General features: G+C 34.3%; 1 protein-coding gene across 15 annotated transcripts in view; it reads left to right on the forward strand.

The window, feature by feature from the left end:
- Nucleotides 1-24,131, forward strand: part of LCOR (ligand dependent nuclear receptor corepressor) — a 144,356-nt gene that overhangs the window by 101,242 nt on the left and 18,983 nt on the right. For 14 of the 15 annotated variants that reach the window (XM_066238730.1, XM_066238735.1, XM_066238734.1 and 11 more), the window contains 3 exons: nt 2,311-2,443; nt 5,256-5,543; nt 8,592-8,685. In XM_066238730.1, the coding sequence (XP_066094827.1) occupies nt 2,311-2,443; nt 5,256-5,543; nt 8,592-8,685 (515 nt within the window). Of the gene's footprint in view, nt 1-2,310; nt 2,444-5,255; nt 5,544-8,591; nt 8,686-11,406; nt 20,880-24,131 lie in introns of those variants that run through there. The other variant, XM_066238740.1, reaches the window with a different exon arrangement.

Raw genomic sequence — 24,131 nt, forward strand, 5'->3', positions numbered from 1 at the left:
CAGAATATACTAAAAACCTGAATTTTATACTTAATGGTTGAATTGTATGCTATGTGTATTATATCTCAATAAAACTGTTTAAAAACAAATGGGTGTGATCATAATTGATATGTAGCAACTAAAAATAATCTGTATATTTCAGAATTCGTCTGTATAAAATTGTTAATTGTTTGATTCAAAAAAGAACATGTACCACCTGCCTTACTGAGTTATTTATTTAGTTAGTCATTTTGTGTTGATTCAGGTTAGAAAGTAGTTTGAATGCTACATGAAACATAGTTTAAGTATAGATATTTTGTTCAAAGTCTGACTGAATTGACTAAATAAATGTAGGACTAAGGAGTTAAGCGCAGTTTATGCCATATAGTGACTGTTTTTTAAAAATCACTAAACAATGAATTGAAAGTAACAGTTGATTTTATTAGGCTATTTAATTAATACAGGCATACCTCATTTTATTGCATTTGGTTTTATTGTGGTTTATAGATACTCTGTTTTTTCACAAATTGAAGGTAAGGTCCTTCACCGACAAAAAGATTATGACTTGCTTTATTGTGGTGGTATGGAACCAAACCTGCAATATCTCCAAGGCATGGCTGTACCTATTCTTAATACCTTTTAGATATTAAATCGATATCAAAATTAAATTATTTGTGGTTCTTTTTTTATGAATCTTTTTTTATTGGTTTTTTTTAGAGAGAGAGGAAAGGAGAAACATCAATTTGTGGTTGCACTTATTTATGCATTCATTGTTTGATTGTATGTGCCCTGACCAGGGATCAAACCCACAACCTTAGCATATTGGGACAATGCTCTAACCAACTGAGCTACCTGGCCAGGGCATATTTGTGGTTCATTTTAAAAAGTTACTTTCTTAATTATTTTTAAATGTTTACTTTATTGATTTTAGAGAAAGGAAGGGGGAGAGTGAGAGAGACAGGAACATCAATCTGTTCCTATATGTGCCCTGACTGGGGATCCAACTGTTAACCTCTGTGCTTCAGGACGATATTCTAACCAACTGAGCTATAGTCTTATTTTTTTTAGTCCATGAGCAAGTATTGGGAAATGCAACTGCAATAAAGATTTTTGTAATGATTTATAACACTTAAGATACTTTGTTTAAAAAGTTATAAACAATATGACAAACTTAGCATGTCTTTTATGGAAATACTAAGGGATCATGGTTTGAGTATGCTAGAGAGTCCTTCATATTAAAGTATTTGTTTACAATATATAATTGATGCTAAATGTATCTTTGCAAAATACATATTTGAGTGTGCTGTTGACACAATTTGGGTGATGGGGAAATCATAGCTGATTACAAATATCACTAGGTGTGTTTAAAATCTTTAAGGAAATCATTTGTAAATAATATACCTTCAGTGTCATGTTTGACACTGTGCCAAGATATTCCCCTTTTTCTTATTTAGAGCACTGTTAAATTTTCCATTATCTAATTAAACACATATTGATACATAGCAGTAATTTGAAGTAGAACACTTAAAAGGTGTGCTTTTTTAATACTCTTTATTTAATTAGCTACAGGAGTGGAAGTAAGTGCAAAGCACTGTTAACCTAGTCCAGTGCTCTTGCTCTGCGAGCAGGCTGTTTGTCTCTCAAATGAGCCTAGTGAGGCATTTTGAAATTTGATTATATATAAGGTACTGAAATGTTTCCCCTTAAAACATGTGATGCACTCTTATTTTTCAGTTCTTTTTTATAGTGCTAGTTTTGACCTATTAATTTCACAACTCATTAAAGATTTGAAAGCTACAGTTTGTAAAATAGTACTCTAGGGACAGAATTGTGAATTAAAATACATTTTTTTTTAGTTTTCCCTCCTAATGGCTTTTTAAAAATGTTCTGTGTCTGAAGAAAACAGATCTTGTACTATGAGGGCAAACGTGATTCACAAATGAGATTTGGGGTTTAAGGTATCTTTTTTTGGCTAGGTTGAGTTGTATAACTATTGCTATAGTATAAGAACCAATATACTTGACTGCTCACGGATGTTTTCTCTTTAGTAATTATAGTTTAATTAGAGAATACCTATAAATTTTAAACAAAACTCATAATCAAAAAACATGGATAAAAATCACCAAAGTATATTTTTATATTCACTTTGCTTTTTATACATTGTATTTCTGTGGAGGTAAATTTTATTCTTATTTGAAGTTTTAAAATATTTTAATGGTATTAAATTGATTTATCTGTTTATATTTGGGGTGGGGTTTTTTTTGCATCTGTGCTTTTGCTATTGAATGGGGAAAGATATTTGTGCAAATATTTCACCAAATATTTTTGCAGGGACACTTAGTCGGTCTGGATGAACCAGCTTCGGGAGCTGGGCAGGAAGCTCTGCTTAAACAAGAGCAAGCTAAAATCATTCGGTTCGAGAGACAAGCAGAAGAGTTCCTCAATGCAGTCTTTTATAGAAAAGGTTGGTTCCAGTAAAGAGTGACATTTAGCATCTACTTATCTTGTATTAATCTTCTTAATTTCAATGTTTTTTTTTAAATGTTGCTTTTAAAAATATTTTTCTTCATTGATAATACACTTTATAATTCTCTATATTTCTTTGGTCAAGTTAAATTTGAAATAGAGTAAGGCAACGCTACTCCCTCCTTTTCTTTGAAGTGATATTGCCATGTAAGTTTTAGTTCTTTCTTAAAATTATTATGAAAGTCTGAAAATTGTAAGATTTTAGTAGTTATGGTTTTTGTTAGATTTTCTTATTTTCTTACATAAACAGTCACTATATTTATCACTGATAACCATAAAACTAACTAAAAGTTTTGTTAATTTCTCACTGAAATATCATTTTGACAGAAAATGTAAAGTTATATCTTAAAATTAGCTTTGCAAGCATGTTTTTCTCCTTGATGTAGTCTTTACTAATTTTTTAAAATTATTAAAATTAGAAGAAAAAACTCAGTATTATAAAATAAAATCCCCCACATACATTTGAGATGGCACTTAATAGCTTCACCTCTTGTATTTTTTAATTTGCCTTTCTCCTTGAAACTTTCATAGGCTTGTTAGACATTTCTATATCCTCAATGCATAATTGCTGCCAGCCAAGACCTTCAGGAAGCTTCCATTCACCATCCATTTTAGTGAAGTCTTTACCTTCAAGCTACTCTTTCTAAATAGGTTTTTAATCTTTACCAGATTCAATGATTTTATTTTTAAAAAGTATTTCTTCATTATTCTAGTTTATACCTCTCATTGCTCTGGAAATTCCCTTCTTCCCTCTGAAGTTTGAAAGCTGGTGTTTGCCTGTACACCGATTAAAAGTCTTTGATAAGTGCTGATACTAATGGGTTGGTTATATTTGGAGACCAGCTGGCCTCAGTGTAACATAATCAATATTTTCAAAAGGGAGTTTGAGGTGAAGTGTAATATGAAATTAAAGAATGCATTAATGTCTTCAATGGCATTTTAAAAAAAATGTTTTCTATCCGTTCTCTAGTCAAAATTAAATCTTTAGTACAACCTCTCCTTTTTTAATAATATCCTTGTGCACCCTCTGACCTCAAGTCCCAACTGAGGCTTTTGTACTCACCTTATTTTCTCAATAAGGTACCCTGAATTCCAAAATTATGTTCAAAATAATATTCTTAGTTTACTTTATGAACATTTGATTGCTTTATTAAAATAATTCACATTTAAAGTATAAACAACTGATAGATCAGTTCTGTGAGTTTATTTTCACAGAACATCTTTACAACTCCTCTGCTATGTACTGAATCGTGGGCCTAATGCCACAGCAAACATCATTATCTGAAGAGAAGAGCTCCTCTCTCTAATGTGCATGGAGGAACCACTTGTCATTCACTCTTTGCTTAGAGCGAGTTAGGTTACTTTTCTACTAGTCCCATCCCTTTGTCTTGTAGGGATAACTTACATTGAAGTTCTTATCATTTTATTTAGAAATTAAGCATTTTTATGTTTGGGAATATAAGCTGTAGGGGAGGAATTGTTACCTTGGAGTCAATCTTAGAATAAACTTAGAGAGATGAGAATTCCTTTAATTTGTATGTAAATTAAGTTTGTGTATTTGTGTACTGGCAAATGATGCTCAAAAGAAGAACTATTGCTTTGTAACTGGAAGTTTCTTCCACCTTGCTTTATGTATTAATATTGTTATTTTTAGATGTTTTATTCATCCTCTTAGAAATATCTCAAAGATGAGCATTAATATTCTTCAAATTAACACCTAAAATTTTTATTATCCAGAGATATGACAAGCAATTTAGTTTGAAGAGAATATTTTATTTTTAATAAATAATTTAGATATTTGGATTTAATCTGTTGTTTTTAAGTATTGCAAATTGTCTTTTATTTATAACTAATTGAGTGTGAAAAGTATATATCGCTAGGTAGAAACAGTAATGCAATAGAAGTAGGTTTTTGTGGTATAGACTTTATAATTCCAAATTAAAGATGGTATACTTTCTACAACTGTCATGTTAATTGATAATTTAGATGGTTGTTTTATTACTTCCCTTGCTGTAGTGTTTAGTGGTAGGCAGACTGTATTTAAAGAACTCATAGAAACTATATGGTCTTAGTCTTTTGAAATTTGCCATGTAAACGTCTAACCCAAAGAGTTTTCTATCAGCAGTATGGAGAAACCTCTTAGAAGCACCTTGACCTCATGCTAGAACTGCTGGGTTAGGACCCAGCAATCTGTTTTAACAAGCCCTCCAAGTGATTATGATGAATGTTAAAGTGTGGGAATTATTACCCTAGTCTATCATGGATTTTAATATTAAGTATCTCCTTTTATAATCTTTGTGTACCTTCAGTCTTTAACAGAAAGTAAATTAAGCACTCATGAACTAAGTAGTCCATTCTTCAGCAACTGAGGAAGAAATTAAATTGCTGAGGAGAAATCTAGGGAACAACAGATACGACCTATAGATGGTAAATAGGGAAGTAATTATTTCATAAAAGATGTATTTGGGGATTTCTGTATCAGGTAAGTGATTCTTGCCTAAAAGATAAACTATTTGTTGTCTCTTTATTTGATTTCATAGTCCTGGGGAATGTTTAGAACTAATTTTGTGAAAATTTTATTTTTTAAAATTTGCAGTTCATTAACAGATTAATAATTTAACTGTGAGGAAATGCTATTTTAGGATATTGTATTTTAAGAGAAAAATTAAGTGAAATTTTATGTTTGTTTGAAAGCTGTCTTTTTAAAGTACATTGTCCCACTTTAAAAGTCAATAAATCTTTGTTTACAGACAGTCCCTGGGTCTCTGACCCCAATATTCCCCTAGTGGCCCGTGAGATCATGCAGCGAATGATCCAACAATTTGCTGCTGAATATACCTCAAAAAATAGCTCTACTCAGGACCCCAGCCAGCCCAATAGCACAAAGAACCAAAGCCTGCCGAAAGCATCTCCAGTCACCACCTCTCCCACGGCTGCAACTACTCAGAACCCTGTGCTCAGCAAACTTCTCATGGCTGACCAAGACTCACCTCTGGACCTTACTGTCAGAAAGTCTCAGTCAGAACCTAGCGAACAAGGTATGGTTTGATGTTAAGGTCTCCTCTGTCCAATCAAAATAATTTGGGGAGGAAAAAATTATTGGCAAGTAGGGCACCAGTAGCAGTTATAGGATAAAAACTAATATGAGTCTTAAAGTATCACTGACTCTGCAGTGATAGAGAAGTTCAGATAAAGTGACTGCCTTATTACCCATCAGTAGTCCACAGTCGTACATAAATGGTGGTTACAGTTGTTACTGATCTTTAAATTACTTGATATTTGTATAAGAATGTTATATTTTCCATAACACTGTCCTATCTACTGTTTTTAAAATCCCTATGAAAAATTTTCCCCCTTATCCATTAATGGTCTAGGATTAGTTTTTACAAAATAAACATGCCTTGGTAGGTAGAAGGTATTACCACTCTACAAATGAGATCATAAGGCAAAGATATGTATTTGTAGTTTTAAAAAACAAACTCTTGGGGTTATAAATAATGAGAAGCATTATTAAATCCTGCCCAGCACCCTGGTCTGAGGCCGTGCTGAGTACACATCCTGGAGAGCCGCTCATCTTCGGGGGCTGGAGATGAAACTGAAGAAAACAAGATTCGGTCTAGGACACGTGCCAGCAGCCAGGGCAGCTTGGATGGGCTCCCTGGCGGCAGTAAACACACTTTAGGTTGTTAGTTATATTCAATGTTTTGTAAATAACAAAAACATGCATTCGGATATGCACTGTTATGAACTAACTCACAAGTATTTCCAAATAAGTTGTTGGTAGGTTAAGAGATGATCAGTTTTGCTTAGCCAATATTTCTTGAGTCTTTGAAAAGTTTACTTTCTTAAATAGATTAAATATTTCTCTTGCTTTGTGATCTCATTTTACCTTTAATTTCACAAAAATGAATCTGCCATTATTTAAACAACTAAAAATTTTAAATTGCTGGGATCTGTACTGAGATTTTGTCATAGAAATCTCTTTAAGAGTATGCAGAAAGGTTATGAGATGTGTGTATTTATTGATAAGAAACACGTTTATTTTGCCAACTAAATAAGTTTATTTCTTACAGAAACCTATTTTAAAGGGCTTTCTTTTACTTGTAAATTATGAATAGTTTCACTTACTGGATTGGCTTTAGTTGGCTTTTTAAAGAATTTGTTAATAGTTTTCCTTTGCCTTTTTTGTTTCTGTGTAGTGAATAACAATCAGAATCTCCTACATTCAGAGAGATTGCCTAGCACAAGACCTCCTAGTTGTTCTGTGTTCACATTGATCAGTATACCTTTGGTTGGTTACCATATTTGCAAAGTTATTCTTTTCTGTTTGAGGATTGTTTTCTTTACCAAATTGGTAGTGTTATTTAATTTCTTTGCTCAAAACAGTTTCAGGTTTACAATAGAATGACAGTATAGAGGTTGTATTTAAAGTATTAATAATGGAGGTTAACATATAAAGATACCACTTAGTCTAACTTAACTTCTTATAGCTAGTATTATGCTTAAGAGGTGTGTTGTTTTGACTGCATGCACTCACGAAGAGAAATTTGAACTAGATGATAGGATTATAGAATGTAGGCTTCAAATGAAACAAACATTTTAAAATTATGTTTCCTAAATGACGTTTAGTGTTTTCAACTTACCGTACTTTTAGTGGTAGACTTAAAACATGTTGCCTATTTGATTAGACTTAGAAGACTTTAAATAAGACTATCTTTAGTTGGAAATATTTTAATTAGTATACTTACTTGATAGTCATTAATTGGGTTAGATGTCTAATAGAATACTTGGTTCTATAAGATTACAATTATGTATTTAGAAATATTGATGACTCTAAAAGGACACTCTGTATGAGTGTGGGCTTTTATGGTTTATAAACTAATTTGCATATTTATTTTATTTCTTACAGCCTAAATGGGGAAATATGTCTTCAGACACAAGTCCTAATTGGGTTTAATATTGGGGTGGTTTTTAACCTAACTAAATACCAAAGCCTCTATAGGCCAAGTGAAAGTTAGAGGTGCATTGAGTACTATCTTGCTTGGTTAATTTTGGACAGAATGGCAGCTTTCAAAGTTGTCCAAACTGCCCTGAGCCAAGGTGCTAGATAGAATGGCTCCTGTTGCAGCAGAGCAACGCCCCAGAGGGGCCGAGCATCACCCCCTGGTGGGCATGCTGGGTGGATCCCAGTTGGGTGGATCCCAGTTGGGCGCATGTGGGAATCTGTCTGACTGCCTCCCCGCTTCTAACTTTGGGAAAAATAAAAAGTCCATGCTGAGTTTTCTTTTCTAGACAAGTCTATGAGGGAAGTAAACATCTTTGTGGGAAAAGAAAATTGTCTAATTTCATGTTCTTGTAACATGAATTTGGGATTTGATATAGCTTCTAAGACGTTAAACCTCTAGGGTCCAGTCATTATCAAGACTTTTATTCTTCTTTCCTAAACTTTGCCCATCAATTTATAATAGCTTACTAACAATAACAAAAAACCTTGTTTTTATAAATATCAGCAAGTAAATTTTGAGTCTCTGCAGGTTTTTTTCTAAAAGATTGACAACAAATACAGTTTTTTACGGATGTGTCCAAAGAGTAATTATAATTAAGATACATGCACATTATAAACAGAACTGATTCATCTTACAGACTTTCTCATATGGTGTATATATGTAACTTAACCATGTAAGTTTATATTTTTAAATGACTTTTGTATTATTTTTATGTACTTTTAGTGCTTTAATAAGATAAATTTAGAAAATGAAGTCTATCTAATTGCTGTACTTTGTATGAGTAAACTGCTATTTCTAACATCTCACTGCATCTTCACTTCTACAGTGATATGCTTTACCTTTCCTTTGCTGTATTAATAAAATACCTAACACTTGGAAGTATACTAAGCTTTGCTAAATTTATGTTGTTTCAGGAGGAAAAATATCCATAATCTATTAATGAATTGATTTTATAACTCAAATATATGACTGGTGTAGCTACTTGGTTGACTAAGCCTGCTGCTTGTCATTTTTAGCCTATTCAGATCACATTTGTTCCTAGTTTTTAATATCCTCAGGTGTTTCTTTGTGTCTCTACAGACGGTGTACTTGATCTATCCACTAAGAAAAGTCCATGTGCTGGCAGCACTTCCCTGAGCCATTCTCCAGGCTGCTCCAGTACTCAAGGGAACGGGTAAGGGAAAATATTTGTAGCCTTACACAGTTTTATAGGGGTCAGTTTATCCAAGATTGATGCTGATTTCTTTTGAATGTTTTAAAAATTAATTTTTCAGGGTAATAATACTCTTCTAGGTGGGTCTTACGTAAAATTACTTTTAGTCCATCAATCAAGTAAAGCACTCTAAAATCTAGAACTGACCAGTATAGATCAGTTTAGTACAAATAGTAAATAATCAGGAATATGGCAAGAATGTCTTTGGACTTTTTGTTGTTGAGTATTTGGGAGTGTGAACCCCAACCTAAATAACTCCAGAGTACAGATGTGCTGAAGTTGTTGAATGAAAATAGAGCTCCAGTATTTAACTTGGTATCTCTACTGTAGTGTGTGAGTGTATGTCGGCTGTTTTTTTCTCATTTGTTTGTTTTGGTTTTGTTTGTTGATTTGAACTGCAATTTTAAAACGCTGTGTGGCAGTTCAGAAAATCTAATTGTATTTTTTGTTTCTTAAGTAGGTAAGACTGGTTTTAAATTTTGACCAATAGCTATTATGCTGCCAAGACATTATTATGTGCACAGTTTTGATAACTATTTAGCAGATTAAGGTGAATTTTATGACCACCTAATTTTACTTGTAATAATTGTCTAATTCTCCATCTCTGTGTATATATTAACCATTTAGAGAAAAGTCAGGTATAATAAAGATACTTAGATGCCATATTAGGAAGGCATTTCCATAAAACTGTGTTGTGACCAAAAATCAACTTTATCTAGGTATAAAAAATAACAGTAAGTTAAATTAGTTAATATTTAGGTTTATTTTTTTATAATGTCAACATGAGCAGTTATTTAGTTGGTAAAAGAATATGTAGACAACTAAATGGACTAACCGTTTCAACTTATACTTAATTACCTTCAGATTGAAAGATTTCTTTAGTGACTTCTAAAAATGCGCCCTTTATTTTCTCTAAAATTTTATCATTTTTCTTTTTCTCTCCTCCTTTATTCAGTCTAAAAATAATTTAATCCACTTCACATAGTTTACTAATCTTTTGCATTAAGCCCTTCTTTTCACTATAGTTTATACTAGATAGAAGTTATCATGGTCCTAAATCACTAGGTTTCATTTATATATCAAGAAATTTGAGCCTGACCTGTGGTGGCACAGTGGATAAAGCATCGACCTGGAAATGCTGAGGTCGCCGGTTCGAAACCCTGGGCTTGCCTGGTCAAGGCACATATGGGAGTTGATGCTTCTAGCTCCTCCCTGCTCTCTCTCTCTCTCTCTCTCTCTCTCTCTCCCTCTCCCCCCTTCTCCTCTCTAAAATGAATTTAAAAAATTACTAAAAAAGCAAAGAAATTTGAGTTGTGTAAGTAAGGACACATGTAGGAGAAGCCTAAGTGCGGTTTGCTTAAATGAACCCCTTGCTTAAGATTCACTTGAAATGTGGCCACCAGGTTCATGAATTATTATGTGGTTGAAGTTGCCGTGTTTACCCCTCAGAATGGAAAGTGTTCTACATGGTGGTGTTTTCTGGAAGACAGAAGCAATTGCAATACTGCCCATCTTTTAGTTGAATATTCATTGTTATTCCTTACTATGTTATTTACTGAAAACAGCACAGAATCCCTGCAGACTCTTGAAGAACATAGCTTGTTTATCATTATTTCTGCAAAGTTCCACTTTTATGCCTACTTAATGTAATCCCCTTTGGCATGCTTTACCAATTGCCAGTTTATCACTGATAATCTTCTCTAGTGTGAAAATGTAAACTTTATGAATTAACTTTGTGTAAGTAGCTGACTTTTTAAAATATTATTCGAAATCTGTTCACTTAAAATTTGAAAATTGATGTTTGGTATTTAAAGATTAAAGAAAAGTTTATTATAAAGAAAACTACAGAGTTGTTTATATACCTGTGACAATAATTACTTTGACTAAAACTTAAGGAACAACATTTTGGGGAAAATAATGTGCAGTTTCCTTAAAGCTTAGATTATGGCAAAGTGAGAATCATGGTACATATGTATCTGCAGCTAATAGTGTTTTAAAATGAAGAAGTGTGGTAAGTTATAATGCGATGATATTTTGGTTTGGTTTTTCCCCCCCCTTGGGGGCTGATAGCCATATTTTTTTTTCCCAAGCAAAATAAGAAATGTTACTTGGAAGTTGTTTGATTTTTGATAATGGACATCAACTTGTTTGTGGGATAAATGAGCAATTATCTATGGGTTCTACCAATGTAAATGGTTCCAGTTTTATGACTGGTTGTCATGAATGTTGGATATGTTGCATTAAAATAAATAATTTGGCTTACTCTTTTATTACTGTACTTGTTTAGTGGTAACGTCACATTAGTAACACAATTCTTTGTAGATCTATGGAGACTTGATGATTACTTTGTAATTAATAATTAAGGTGCTATTTTCAGACAGTTGCGCGAAACTTTTTCTCCGAAAATTTGTGAACCCAACCAGAGACCAGCTGACAGGTTTAATTTTTCTTTGCCCAAAAAGCTCCTGTTTTTTTTTCTTTTTTCCTTTTTCTTTTTTTTTTATGAACATGTTTTAAAACTAACTGCTGAGACCATTTTTTTTTTAATTTTAGAGAAAAATAAATAAATAACACAAAGTGATGTTACCCAAGCAAGGCCTTCTAATAAAGGAGTGGTCCCCTCACCCATCCCTCCCTACCTGTGCAAGTCCTGCTCACATCAGTTTCCTTCCATCCAATTAGGCGACCTGGGAGACCCAGCCAGTACCGCCCAGACGGACTTCGGAGTGGTGATGGGGTACCTCCAAGAAGCTTACAGGATGGAACCAGGGAAGGTTTTGGACACTCCACATCACTCAAAGTTCCATTGGCTCGATCCCTGCAGATTAGTGAAGAACTACTAAGCAGAAACCAATTGTCCACAGCTGCCAGCCTTGGGCCATCTGGATTACAGAATCATGGACAGCACTTAATATTATCCAGGGAAGCCTCTTGGGCAAAACCACACTATGAGTTCAACCTCGGCCGTATGAAGTTCAGGGGAAATGGTGCACTCAGCAACATCAGTGACCTTCCTTTTCTTGCAGAAAACTCTGCCTTTCCAAAAATGGCACTTCAAGCAAAACAAGATGGAAAAAAGGATGTGAGCCATTCATCTCCTGTAGATTTAAAGATACCACAAGTTCGAGGAATGGATCTTTCTTGGGAATCTCGCACTGGTGATCAGTACAGCTATAGCTCTTTGGTAATGGGTTCACAAACGGAGAGCGCGCTTAGTAAAAAATTGAGGGCTATTCTTCCAAAACAAAATAGAAAAAGCATGTTAGATGCTGGACCCGATTCTTGGGGCTCAGATGCTGAGCAGTCTACCTCTGGACAGCCATATCCCACATCGGATCAAGAAGGAGACCCTGGCTCCAAGCAGCCTCGGAAGAAAAGAGGGCGTTACAGACAGTACAACAGTGAGATACTGGAGGAAGCAATCTCAGTGGTTATGAGTGGAAAAATGAGTGTTTCCAAAGCTCAGAGTATTTACGGGATTCCCCACAGTACACTGGAGTACAAAGTAAAGGAGAGGCTGGGCACTTTGAAAAACCCTCCAAAGAAAAAGATGAAATTAATGAGGTCGGAGGGGCCAGATGTTTCTGTAAAGATTGAATTAGATCCCCAGGGAGAGGCAGCACAAAGTGCAAATGAATCAAAAAATGAGTAGGAATACTGTAGAGTGCCAATTACTGTACAAACTGGGTGAGCACTACTGCTATCATTGCTTGCACCTAATTTCATTTACTGAGACACTTGTTTCTTTGCAGATTTTGCATTGACTTGTGTATACAGAGGTGAAAGGTGCATTCTGAATGTTGCATATTTAAAATTTTTCATGTGCAGTATGGCTCGGGATGTTGTTTGGCCTTTTGCATGTTTCTCTTCAAGAGAATTGAGTTACCTCACAGAGAACAGATACATGGAAGTGGACTCCTTGCTGTAGAGCCTGCATGCTTTTCTTTCATTCCTTTAAGTTATATTTGCCTTTATTTAAAAAAGAAAAAGGAAAAAAGCCCCCCTTTAGAAACCATCTCTGCATACTGGGAGCTTTATCACTGCAAATTGGGAAGCCATCTTATAAAATTATTCACATTTTTTCTTCTATAATTCAACTGATTGAAGGATAAACTAAAGAAAAATCTCTTAAGAACAATGAACCTTTGAATTTAAGAAATTTATTTATTCAGTGATAATTATTTGGGTCAGTTTACATTTTGTGATTTTTTTTCCCTGCTGTTAAATTTATTTAACAAATTAGCAATCTGTTTAGTGCTCACCCAGAGGAGAAGGAGGTGGAAAATGTGCACACACTACCTTCAGAAATGCTTTGGTTGATTACTTTGTAACACTACCTTTGCTGTAATTTCACTTGGGATTTTCTAAGGGTAGAATTTGGTCTCACCAACAAGTGAGGATATAGCCTTATCTCATGGAGGACGAGCTCCGTTCTTACTCAGGAGCAGTCAGGGTACATAACATAAAACAATAGAGGATGCCTCATTTTAGCAAACTCAGTTTCTTTGTAGTCTTAAATCCTTTTAAGGATTTTATCATGTACTAACTAACAACTGAATGTCGTTGCAGCAGCTAGTTTAAGATATTCAAGATCTGTTTATTGGGGAATGGGAGAAATAGAAAAAGAAATGTGTTTAAGTAATTATAATATTGTAAAAGCGGTATCTAGATTTTACAGCCTCAGTAGTCTGCCCAAACATCCACATGACCGAAGGATTCATATTTGTGGTGAGAGAAAAAACACAACCCCAAGGTAACCTAATATGATTTAGGTTACATTTCAATTCTAATAATTCAATAACAAATCGAGTACATTAGAGTTTCTTTTTTAACTAATCCAGATATTAATACAGGGCTAGGGTGGTGTTCTTGAGTTTTTATTTAATTCTTTACTTTGAATCTTTTTTTTTTTTTGTATCCTACATAGTATATCCCCTTTGTAACTTTTTTTGATACTTGCTTACTTTTATGGTTGTTTAGCACAACAGTTTAGGACATTACAGATCATATTTGTACAAGCACTCCTTGAAGAATATCTAAGATTTTTTTTGAGATGGGCTTTTAAAATTACGCAAAATTGGGAACGTTTGTTTTCTACAATTTTTTGCGAGAATAACTTGATAAATAAAGCCCATGAAATTTAATTTTGCATTTTGACCAAATTAAAATTACTGTTTGTGCAAAACAATATACCACATCCACCCTATATACGAGTCTTCTGAGAAAGGTGGTCAGGCCCTTCTTAATGCTTAACCAAAAAATAAAAAGGTCATTGGAGTTTTTGGATAAAATAAAATTTAGAGCATTAAAATTGAGGCTGATGATTTTAGGTGGATACTAACAGTTTGAAGGGAAAAGTAGGTCCAGATATTTCCAAGGCATAACTTCTTGCCTGGAAACCTAAGAGCAGTTAACTAGGTTAAGGATAGTTTTCCCTTAGCAACCTATGTATTCAAAGGTTAGGCACACCATTGCTGTTATTAAATTACATGCACTGCTCATTCTTGACATAGCCTGGGCTTGGGTTCCTCTTTTGGTTTGATTATTTTGAGTAGCAATTTTTAATTGATGGATGGCTAAGCCTGTTTCCTCTTAGCTTTCTACTCTTCTCAACAGAAAAAGCAGTTTGAGTTCAGAGCCATATATGTGACTCTGCAGTATTTTCTAGCCTAGCTGGAAGTTGCAATAAAAATACTCTGAAATGTATGGTTTTCATCTGCAGTTGAAGGAAGTTGTTGAAAGTTTGCTGAAAGCAAAGGGCTAAGCGTATGAAGGAATGCCTCCTTTGTTCCACACTCAGTAATTTTTCACACACAATTGAAGCCATGGTGCCTTTTTGCATGATGTTTGGGGTATTAAGTAGCCCAAGATTGCTGCAAAAAGGTACTTTGAGCAATTAATTTGTGCTTGCTTTTATCCTCTCTCAGAAAGGCATCGTTAAAGGCCCATTTAAAATTTGGCCCTAAAAGTTCCCCTTTTGTAGTTTTACTGTTCAGAGAGGGTTAACCCTGTGTGGTGGTCTATAAAGTGATGTACGAGTTGAGTTATGTAAATCTTGTCATTGTAGTGCACATGGAGTGATCCTTTTACTAACATGAGTATTTTCTATGTGTGTTTCAGTGGATGACAATCGAGCAGCAGAAGAATGGTGTGCCTACCCTTTAATGCTGCAGTTTAAATAAGAGAGCTTGTATTATGTCATTTCAGAGCGTAGGCTGAGAGTTGTAAATAGTGAAAATTTGAGTACTTCTATTATTTGTTTTGGTTAGAAAGTGAATTTTAAAACAAACCAAACTCTAAACTTTCTCATTAAAAGTCCTGAGACCTGAAGATTGTAATATTCATGTCTGTGAAGCTTTTAAACATTACACTTGAGATCAGTCATGACTTGATATTCAGGTAAATTTTCTTTTTCAAGAAGCTTTTGAATAAGCATATTTCCTCCAAAGGTCAGTTGGTCTCTTTTTCTTTTTTGTAGATTATTTTAAAGCACTAATTGCATTACATTGGTAACTGCAATATAAAATAGCCATTATTGTTTTGTGAAGCATGGTTGGAATTAGATTAGTGGTCCCTTTTAAATTTCATGAGCCTCTCAAAAAAAAAAAAGAAAAACTTTAAAAAAAATACAGAAAGCTGCTGAATATTTCAGAAGATATATATTTTACCTTATTGTAGGTTTTGTAAAGTTAGTTTGTAAGATTCAGGTGCACTTTTAATGTTAAATTTTGTGTTCAGAGTTCCAGTATACCATGTATTTCTTGGAGGTGGCTCATCACATGGCTGGCTGTCAGTCTTGGTGCCGCAATGATCCCTTAATATTTGATTTCTCTCTTGATTTACCACTATTCGGTATTGGCACTTTCAGTGTAGATATTCTAGTTTGGGGACATCCTCATAAATAGGTAATGGAGATTGGTCTATTTGCATGCTTAATTTCTGCTAATCAGAGTTTTGCATGGCCCAGACAACAGTTGACCATTTTTATGGTATGGGAAAGTATAGTTCACAGCTGTCTTTGTCACAAAGCCTTTTCTCTTCACATTTTCAATAGGCAAATGATGACATTACTCAAACTATATGATATTAATCAAACTGATGTTAGGGGATAATGTATTTACGATCAGTTCTTGAAATTTTTTATGAGAGAACATTGACATGATAGAGTAGAGAAGCTATCACACTATAAAATCAAAACCACTAATTCTGTGGAAGGATATCTAGTTGGTATTTTTATCATTAGCTTTCACATTTCTGAGACTGAGTCATCAAATTTGACAGTAAAGTAATGTAGTACTTTGTTCAGTAGGCTTGCAGGTGACTGAACTATGTGATGAGCTATACTCTTATTTCTGTTCCCCAAATAACCATGAAGGACAAGGTCTCTCTTTCAGGAAAAATAATTTATATTTGTGTATAATACTTTATAATATTACGTTTGTTGTTCTGAAGTTTAGATGTTGCTTGATAAACCTTTACTGCAGCAGATCATGAATATGAGTAAGGCTGTGTGTGATAATAGGGGTCCTTATGTGAAGTTAATTACTGTTCAGTTCTGGTGGGCAAGCTTAATAAGTGTGAAGTGTGTATTAGCTTTATTTGGTACACTTTTACTTTACAATATTGAAGTGCTTTTAGAACTCTGGTTATCTTATATAAACCATTACCTCAACCAATTGGCTTTCCATTCTCCAACGTTTTACCTGAGCTGTAAGATGAGCTATATGGTATCAAAGAGTAAAATAAGGCACAACGAGAAACTTAGTTCCCAATTTTCTGGAGAGAACTCTAAATTAGACTAAAAACGACTACCTGCAAAGGCCCATATTATGCATAACTACCTTCTCTCATTAGGCTGTACGTAGCAACCTTGGAGCTGCTAGTGCGCTATGTTTTCCCCTGCCCCAAGTAAGCACATGGTGCGAGGCCTGATTCTAAGCCTTTGTGATTCTCTTACATTTCATTGACCCATAATAGTGAAGCTTTGATTCAGTTATTTTTATAAAACAAATTAATAAGTCAGCCCAATGTCAGAACCTGAAATTATTTTTATTTTTATTTTTAGTTACAGCATATATATGACAGTTTGGTATCATTTTCTTAACAGTTATTATCCCTGTAGATTTAATTTTGAAACCACATATTTTTGCTTATGTAATTATTTCCAACTAAATTCCAAAGGTGGTTTTCATATGAACCACCCTTTTCTGTATCTTCAGGTTACTGCCATTGGTAATAGAATATGGCAATAGACTGAATTGCCTACTTAATCTTTTATAGGAGACATTGAAAGTTATAGGTTAAATTTTGACCTTTATAAAGCTATCAAAGATTGTTTTTCTTGTTACGATTCCATTATAATTAGATCTTCATTAATATTACTGTCAAGCCAGTGTTATTAAAAACTTAATGGCTTTAGCCAAACAGCCCATTTAGGAGACTATTAAGCTATCCGGGGAATTTTTTTTAATGTAATTGCTTTGAAAATCTACTGAAAAGGAAAAAGTTATAATCGTGGTACAAGGAATGCAGATCTCCAAAGTCATCTTAGGTTTTTTGTTTTGTTTTGATTTTTGTATTTTGAATTCATTCTGTCTTTGAGATTTGAGTAGGATTTGTGAACATGGTGACTGAAGGGGAAATAGAGGAAATTCTTTGCATATTCTCTGTTTCTTATTCCCAAATAAACTCTCAGTTTGCCTTTTAAAATAGCAGATACTAGCCCTGTAGCTGTGTGCCCGCAGTGTTATGAAGGAGTTTGGGGGAATGGGGTTGAAAGAAAGGATGGGAGAGTCTGTAGACTTGAGAAAAGGCTAACGATTCTGTCCTACAATATTAAAAATGAATCACAGGATAGGTAATGCGGTGAAGTTGGGCCATCTTCATTTTACAGTCAGAATAATCTTTTAGATTGTTTGAAAATGAGAATCAAGGCTAATGTTGATTTGACAAAACAAATTCTACAACTATTTGGGGGGTAATTTTAAGGTTTTCAGTTTATTTAGATCTGTATCAATAAAAGCTGAAAAGCAAGCACTTTTAGTTAATCATAGATTTATTGGATATAGCAAATATTATAACTATAATATTTAACCTTTATTGTTTGAATATGGAAATGAACTCTTTACCCTATCTTGAACTGTTATTGAACAGGCTCAAGATGATCTTTTCAACACTGGAAATGACCCTACACACATACCAAAAAATTATAAAGCAGTAAGATATGTTTGAAGATCCATACCTCTTTGACTTTAGACTTGTCTTGGGAAAGAATTTATGAACCTATAACCAGTATTAGTAAAGTCTTGGGTTCCTTGTTCTGCAGAATTGCACCCTGTCTCAGGTATGTCCTGAAAACATAAATTTTAAAATAATCTCTTTAGAGATTAGATTCTCAGTGGATAGTGTGTAAGGGGACTGGGGGAGGGGACAGGGAGGGGGGTTGGACACAGGACACTGTCACAGTAGAGCAGGGATTTTTAACATTCAGTAGCCAAATAGAATTTCAATATAGAATATTTTTACCCCCTCAGAATGAGTGAAACAACATCTCTTAACATCTATCACTTGGTAAATAACCGGTGCTATACCTAAAAATCTTTTCTTTCATCCAGGTGATACTTTTTTTCCTGCTTGGTGGAAGGATATATAGTAAACTTTACTGTCATGAGGAAAGCACTTGTTTGAAATGTTTAAAGTACTAGAAAAGGGATAATTTAGCACTTTTTCTGTTACAACACTAAAGTCTTAATTTATCTTTAGTCTTAGGTACTGTAAGTTTTAGGGTGATTACTTAAAAATATAGAACATACTACATAATATGGGGTCAAATCACATTTATATAAGTAATTCTTATCTTATTTAAAAAAAACATTTTGTACCTGTCAAGTAATTCCAAGTGATTGCCTCATTTTTCCCATATTATTAAGCATTTCAGGCTTAAGAATTGGAATTTGAGAGGAGGTGAGGGGAAAATTCCCCCAAATGAAAAATTGTGTGAGACCACTTTAGAAAAAATAAATCACTAGGAAAATGGGTAGGGATTCTCTCTCCCTTTAAGTCTTCAGGGAATGAGCAGTATTTAGAATCTTTGGCTGAAATTCAAGCCTTTTTACTGTGTAAATTTTTAATATTAATTCACTGACATGCTTTTTACATCAGAGGACTGAAAATGGATCTTAATGTTTTTAAGTTGTGGAAGGGTATATTTCTAAAATGGGGGGGATGATTAACTAGGTTAGTATACCAGCATTAGTAAGTTTAAGGAATTTTAGTATGTAATAGCAAAGTGTTTGATTAAAAGTCTAATCCTATATTGCTAGTCAAAATTAGTTACCTTCTGATCTAGGAAAAATATAGTCATTGGATATTGATATGCTGTGCTGTCAGAAAACCAGACTAAGATAGAAACCTTTATCTGACTCCCACATGTTGCTTGTTCTGATGGGATGTATACTTTACAGCAGATTACTGCTGCTTTGCAAAGAAATGTATAAACTATACATTTGGAGTGTTTGCATATAATTAATTCCTTATGACCTCCACTTAAACTGTCAGACATTGGTATTTTTATCAGTCCACACTGTTGAATAAAAGTAACGTTTTTAGAAATCCAACTTGTACACGCTGTTTAAAAACCCTCAGGGACAGTTTACACACTATTCTCACTCAATTCAGGTACTTTGATGCTATTCTTAAACCTAACAGTGACTTGTATTTTTCTGTTTTGCTTTTATTTCGACGTGCTGGTAGCACATCCTTGATGAATGTCAACTTAAAAACTCAGTTCAGGTATCCAGGTATAACTCAGCCAAACATTTTAAAGCTGCATATAACTCTCCAGCACACGGTGCCTCACACTCTTATAGTGGCATTCTATATATTCAGTTATTACTACTGAGCAGATAATATGGGGGTTCCTGTTCACAGTGTATTTAAAAACATAAAATGTGCAGAAATGTATAGCCAGCACATGGAACACACACAGAGTTAAACTATATATTTTTAAATGCCACTAATTAATAGCCAGCACAATTAAACAACATTCCTTGCTGCTTCTGAAAACTATAACAGATGCAGTTCCTCCTTGATGTGGCTCTTGCTTCTTCACCATGCTACTACTAAATTCGAGCACTGGTCCTTGGGTGTCTGACCTCTACATTCTAGTTTATGCAATGTCTTTAGAGAATTCTGTGCACTGGCCACTGTGATGGAACCATTGGGCCAGGAGTGCTCTGAGTTTATTAGTAGTAATTCTGCCAAAGTTGATATAGTAACATGAGTATGTAAATGTCAAAAAATTAGCAGAGGTCTGAATCTTTGTATCAGCAGATGATTTTGTCAATGTATTTTGTAGCCTTGAAGTCCTCAGTGACAAGTTTCTTCTGATGTGAAGTTCTAATTCCAGTGTTTTAGCCCTTTGCATCTTTAATGTGAAGACTTGTCTACTAGAGGTCTTTATTCATTAATATTCATTTTGTTTTCTACAGTATTATCTGTGGTTAACAAAACAGATTATTCCTCTGCTTTAATATTTGATATCTTACATCTAAAAGGAATTCTCCATATATAAAACCCATAGCCTTTGAAGATATGGAAAATGGCATCTTTCAGATTTCTAGAACAGTGTCATGCAACAAAACAGGAACCCCCTTTACTCTATGGACCTCATTTCAATATACTGTTTACAGTTTGACGGAATTGTATAATTTAATATTTCTCTTGTACTGTAGTTTATATTTATTTACAGATTTTTTTGTACTGTGTGATTTGAACTTTTTGTTCCTTGCTATGATCAATGTTTATGTAGTAGAGCACTTATGATCACAAATTAAGTTTTTTGGTTTGATTGCACTACATTAAATTTTTTAATGCAGTTCTGATTTTTGACTGGACTAAAATAAGCTGTGTCTTAATGTATGTGATGAGTACTTAAAACTTTAATCCATGTGGTCCCCTTTTTTTGCATTGTATGTCAGAAGCGCTAGTTCTCTCGTGCATGTGTAAGGTTTAATGGTTCCATTGTATTATTTGACCATGACATTTTGGAGAGACATTCCCAGCTGTAATGTTGTGTATGGTAGTTCTCACTGGATGCTAGACTTTTCAGAACCACTATTCTTCTAATAAATTTGTTGTGAAAAACTGTTTTAAAAGCTTGGTATCTACTTCTTAAGGTTTTAATGTTTTTTAAAAATTTATATAAGGGGTAAAATTTCAGAGTATACTGTAAATGCACATGTAATTAAAGTCAAATTTTTCATGATAAATTCCAAATGAAATTTCTTAAATTACTACAATTTAGTAGTAACAAAATCTGTTTCTTCGTATTTGTGCTTTGGTATTTGGATGCGGCAGTGCTGCCTTGTAACTTTTGGCCCTTATGATTTGATACTAACTTGCCTCAGTTTTCTTCATTGCATATTACTCATTTAAAATTATTTTCAGCTTAACAAAATATCTTGATAATTTCATAATACCTGTTTGATGGACTTAGTTTTTCATAATTTATTCTAATTTTTTTTTATTAAGTGAGGCAAGCAGACAGACTCCCACATGCACCCCAACTGGATCCACCTGGCAAGGCCCTTTGGGGGCAATTCTCTGCCCATCTGTAGCCACTGCTCTGTTGCTTGGGCAACTGAGCTATTTTAGCACCTTAAGTGAGGCCATGGAGCCATTCTCAGTGTCCGGGGCCAGCTTGCTTGAACCATTTGAGCCAAGGCTGTGGGAGGAAAAGAGAGTGAGGAGGAGGGGTGGAGAAGCAGAAGGTCGCTTTTCCTGTGTTCCCTGACCGGTAATTGAACCCAGGACTTCCACGTGCCAGGCCAACGCTCTCTACTGCTGAGCCAACCGGCCAAGGCCTTAATTTTTTTATGTTGAGATTGCTTGCTAAGAAGAATAATGATTTGTTAATTTTTGTTTGCTCTTTTCTCGAGACAAACAAAACAACATTGTCAGTTACTAAAGGCTATTACAGTAGTTCTGATTCGTGGGAAGATGCTAGTATTTCTTTTTACTGGGACAAAGAACAGCATATGTAGGGTGGGTCAAAAGTAGGTTTATAGTTGGTAAGTATGGGAAACAGTTTATTCTTGTATTAATTATTTATTAATTATTATATTCCATACAAACTACTGTAAAGCTACTTTTGACCCACCTGTATGTTGCTCAACATTTATATTATTTTTAGAAACTAGGTATATAAAGAAGTTTCATACTGTAAATTGATTCCAGTTGAAAAGTGGATAGGAGAACAGCTGGATTATAATAAAGATTAGAAATAATATCAATATATTTTAGAAAGCTGGTTTTTCAAGCTCATAATATGCATATAATTGAAAGTGATTTATCATTTCTAATGACAGTTTATATTAGAAAATAATGCTATTGTTGTTAGTTGTTCTAGATCAGTGGTAGTCAACCTGGTCCCTACCGCCCACGAGTGGGCATTCCAGCTTTCATGGTGGGCAGTAGTGGAGCAACCAAAATATAAATAAAAAGATAGATTTAACTATAGTAAGTTGTTTTATAAAGATTTATTCTGCCAAACTTAGCGAAAATTCGACATAAAGTACTTGGTAAGTAATTATTATTATATGCTTTAACTTGCTGTAACTGCTTTATAAATTTTATAAAGTAAAGTTACTTCCCTACTTTATAAATCACCATTACTGTGGAACCGGTGGGTAGTTAGAAAATTTTACTACTAACAGAGATACAAAAGTGGGCGGTCGGTATAAAAAGGTTGACTACCCCTGGTCTAGGTTATCTTTTAGTTAATTTTATTCCTTGGTTATTTCTGCCTTTTGGTTCGATATTAATAAAATTGAAAAATTACTCGGTTAGGACACATGTTTATAGAACATTTTTTAGAAAACTATTTCTTAGTATATTTCAAAGCTATAATTACTTGTTTCTTGTCATTATCTAAACTGGTAGCCTGATAAGTGGGGTAGGATTATAAGCTAGCATTTATAAATGAATTTATTTTAGTGATCCTATCTTCAAATTGTTACTTAGTTCACTTGTTACTATCTTCTTTTTTAAAGGGAGTTATCTTTTTTTTTTTTAAGTGAGAGGAGGAGAGATAGACTCCCACCTGTGCCCCGACCAGGACCTACCCACCAACCCCCATCTGGGGCCAAATGCTCAAAACAACCAAGCTATCCTCAGTGCCTGAGCCCAGCGCTTGAAACATTCAAGCCACTGGCTGCAAGAGGAAAAAAGAGAGAAGGGGGAAAGGGTGGGGGAGAGAAGCAGGTGGTCATTTCTCATTTGTGCCCTGACCAGGGATTGAACCCCAGTCATCCACATGCCAGGCTAATGAACCAACTGACCAGGGCCAAGTTATTTTTTCTAACCCAGAATTTTCTTCTATGATTTTCCTGATAGTTTGGAATTAATTCAGAGACCCTTTTATCTTAAGGTATAGGAATCAGGAAAATTGCATAAGGGAAAATGGTATTGCTTTCTGCCATTTTTTGAACTGTGGGGTTATTTTTTTCCCAAGGACTGTGACTTTTTCTCACCAGACACTTGCGTTCAAATGTAGAAACATATACCCAAGTCATGTGATGTTAGGCTTTGTAGCTGAAATAAGTGAAAAATCCTTTTTATTAATAAACAGATAACCTTTCTTGTATTGAGTGTCTACTGTATCATTATTGGCTTCCAAATGGTGAGCATTTTAACATAGAGTTTTATATTCAGTTTATAAGTTGGACTTTTTGTTGTTTTGGGAGGAGTGGTTGTATCAGCCTGGGTTTACAACTGAATTAGGCTTGTTTTCAGAAGTTTAGAAAAGAAGTGTTCTGGAAATGCTGAGGTCGCTGGTTCAAAATCCTGGGCTTGCCTGGTTAAGGCACATATGGGAGTTGGTGCTTCCAGCTTCTCTCTCTCTCTCTCTCTCTCTCTCTCTCTCTCTCTGTCTCTCCTCTCTCTTTCTCTGTCTCTCCCTCTCCTCTCTAAAATGGAAAAAAAAAAAGAACCTCTTACCTAAGAGTGTGCCAAAAAAAACCCAAAAAAGAAAAAAGAAAAGAAAAGAAGTGTTCTCAAGACTTTTTTTTTTTAAGATTTTATTTATTGATTTTAGTGGAGAGCAAGAGAGAGAAAAGCAGTGGAGGGGGAATAGGAAGGATCGACCCATAGTAGTTGCTTGTCATATGTGCCTCAGTCAGGCAAGGCCGGGATTTTGAACTGGCAACCTCAGCATTCCAGGTTGAATACTTTATCCACTGCGCCACCACCACAGGTCAGGCTCAAAACGACATTATTTTAAAAGGTTGATCAGTATATGTATAATCAATCACACGATTTGGTTAATCACTTGCAAAATAAGAACCTTGAAAAGTAGGCAAAAAATATCTCAAAATTCTTAAGTATTAAATCTTGAATCTGGAGCTCTT

Source organism: Saccopteryx bilineata, chromosome 7 (assembly GCF_036850765.1).
Source record: "Saccopteryx bilineata isolate mSacBil1 chromosome 7, mSacBil1_pri_phased_curated, whole genome shotgun sequence".
Taxonomy (NCBI): Eukaryota; Metazoa; Chordata; class Mammalia; order Chiroptera; family Emballonuridae; genus Saccopteryx; species Saccopteryx bilineata.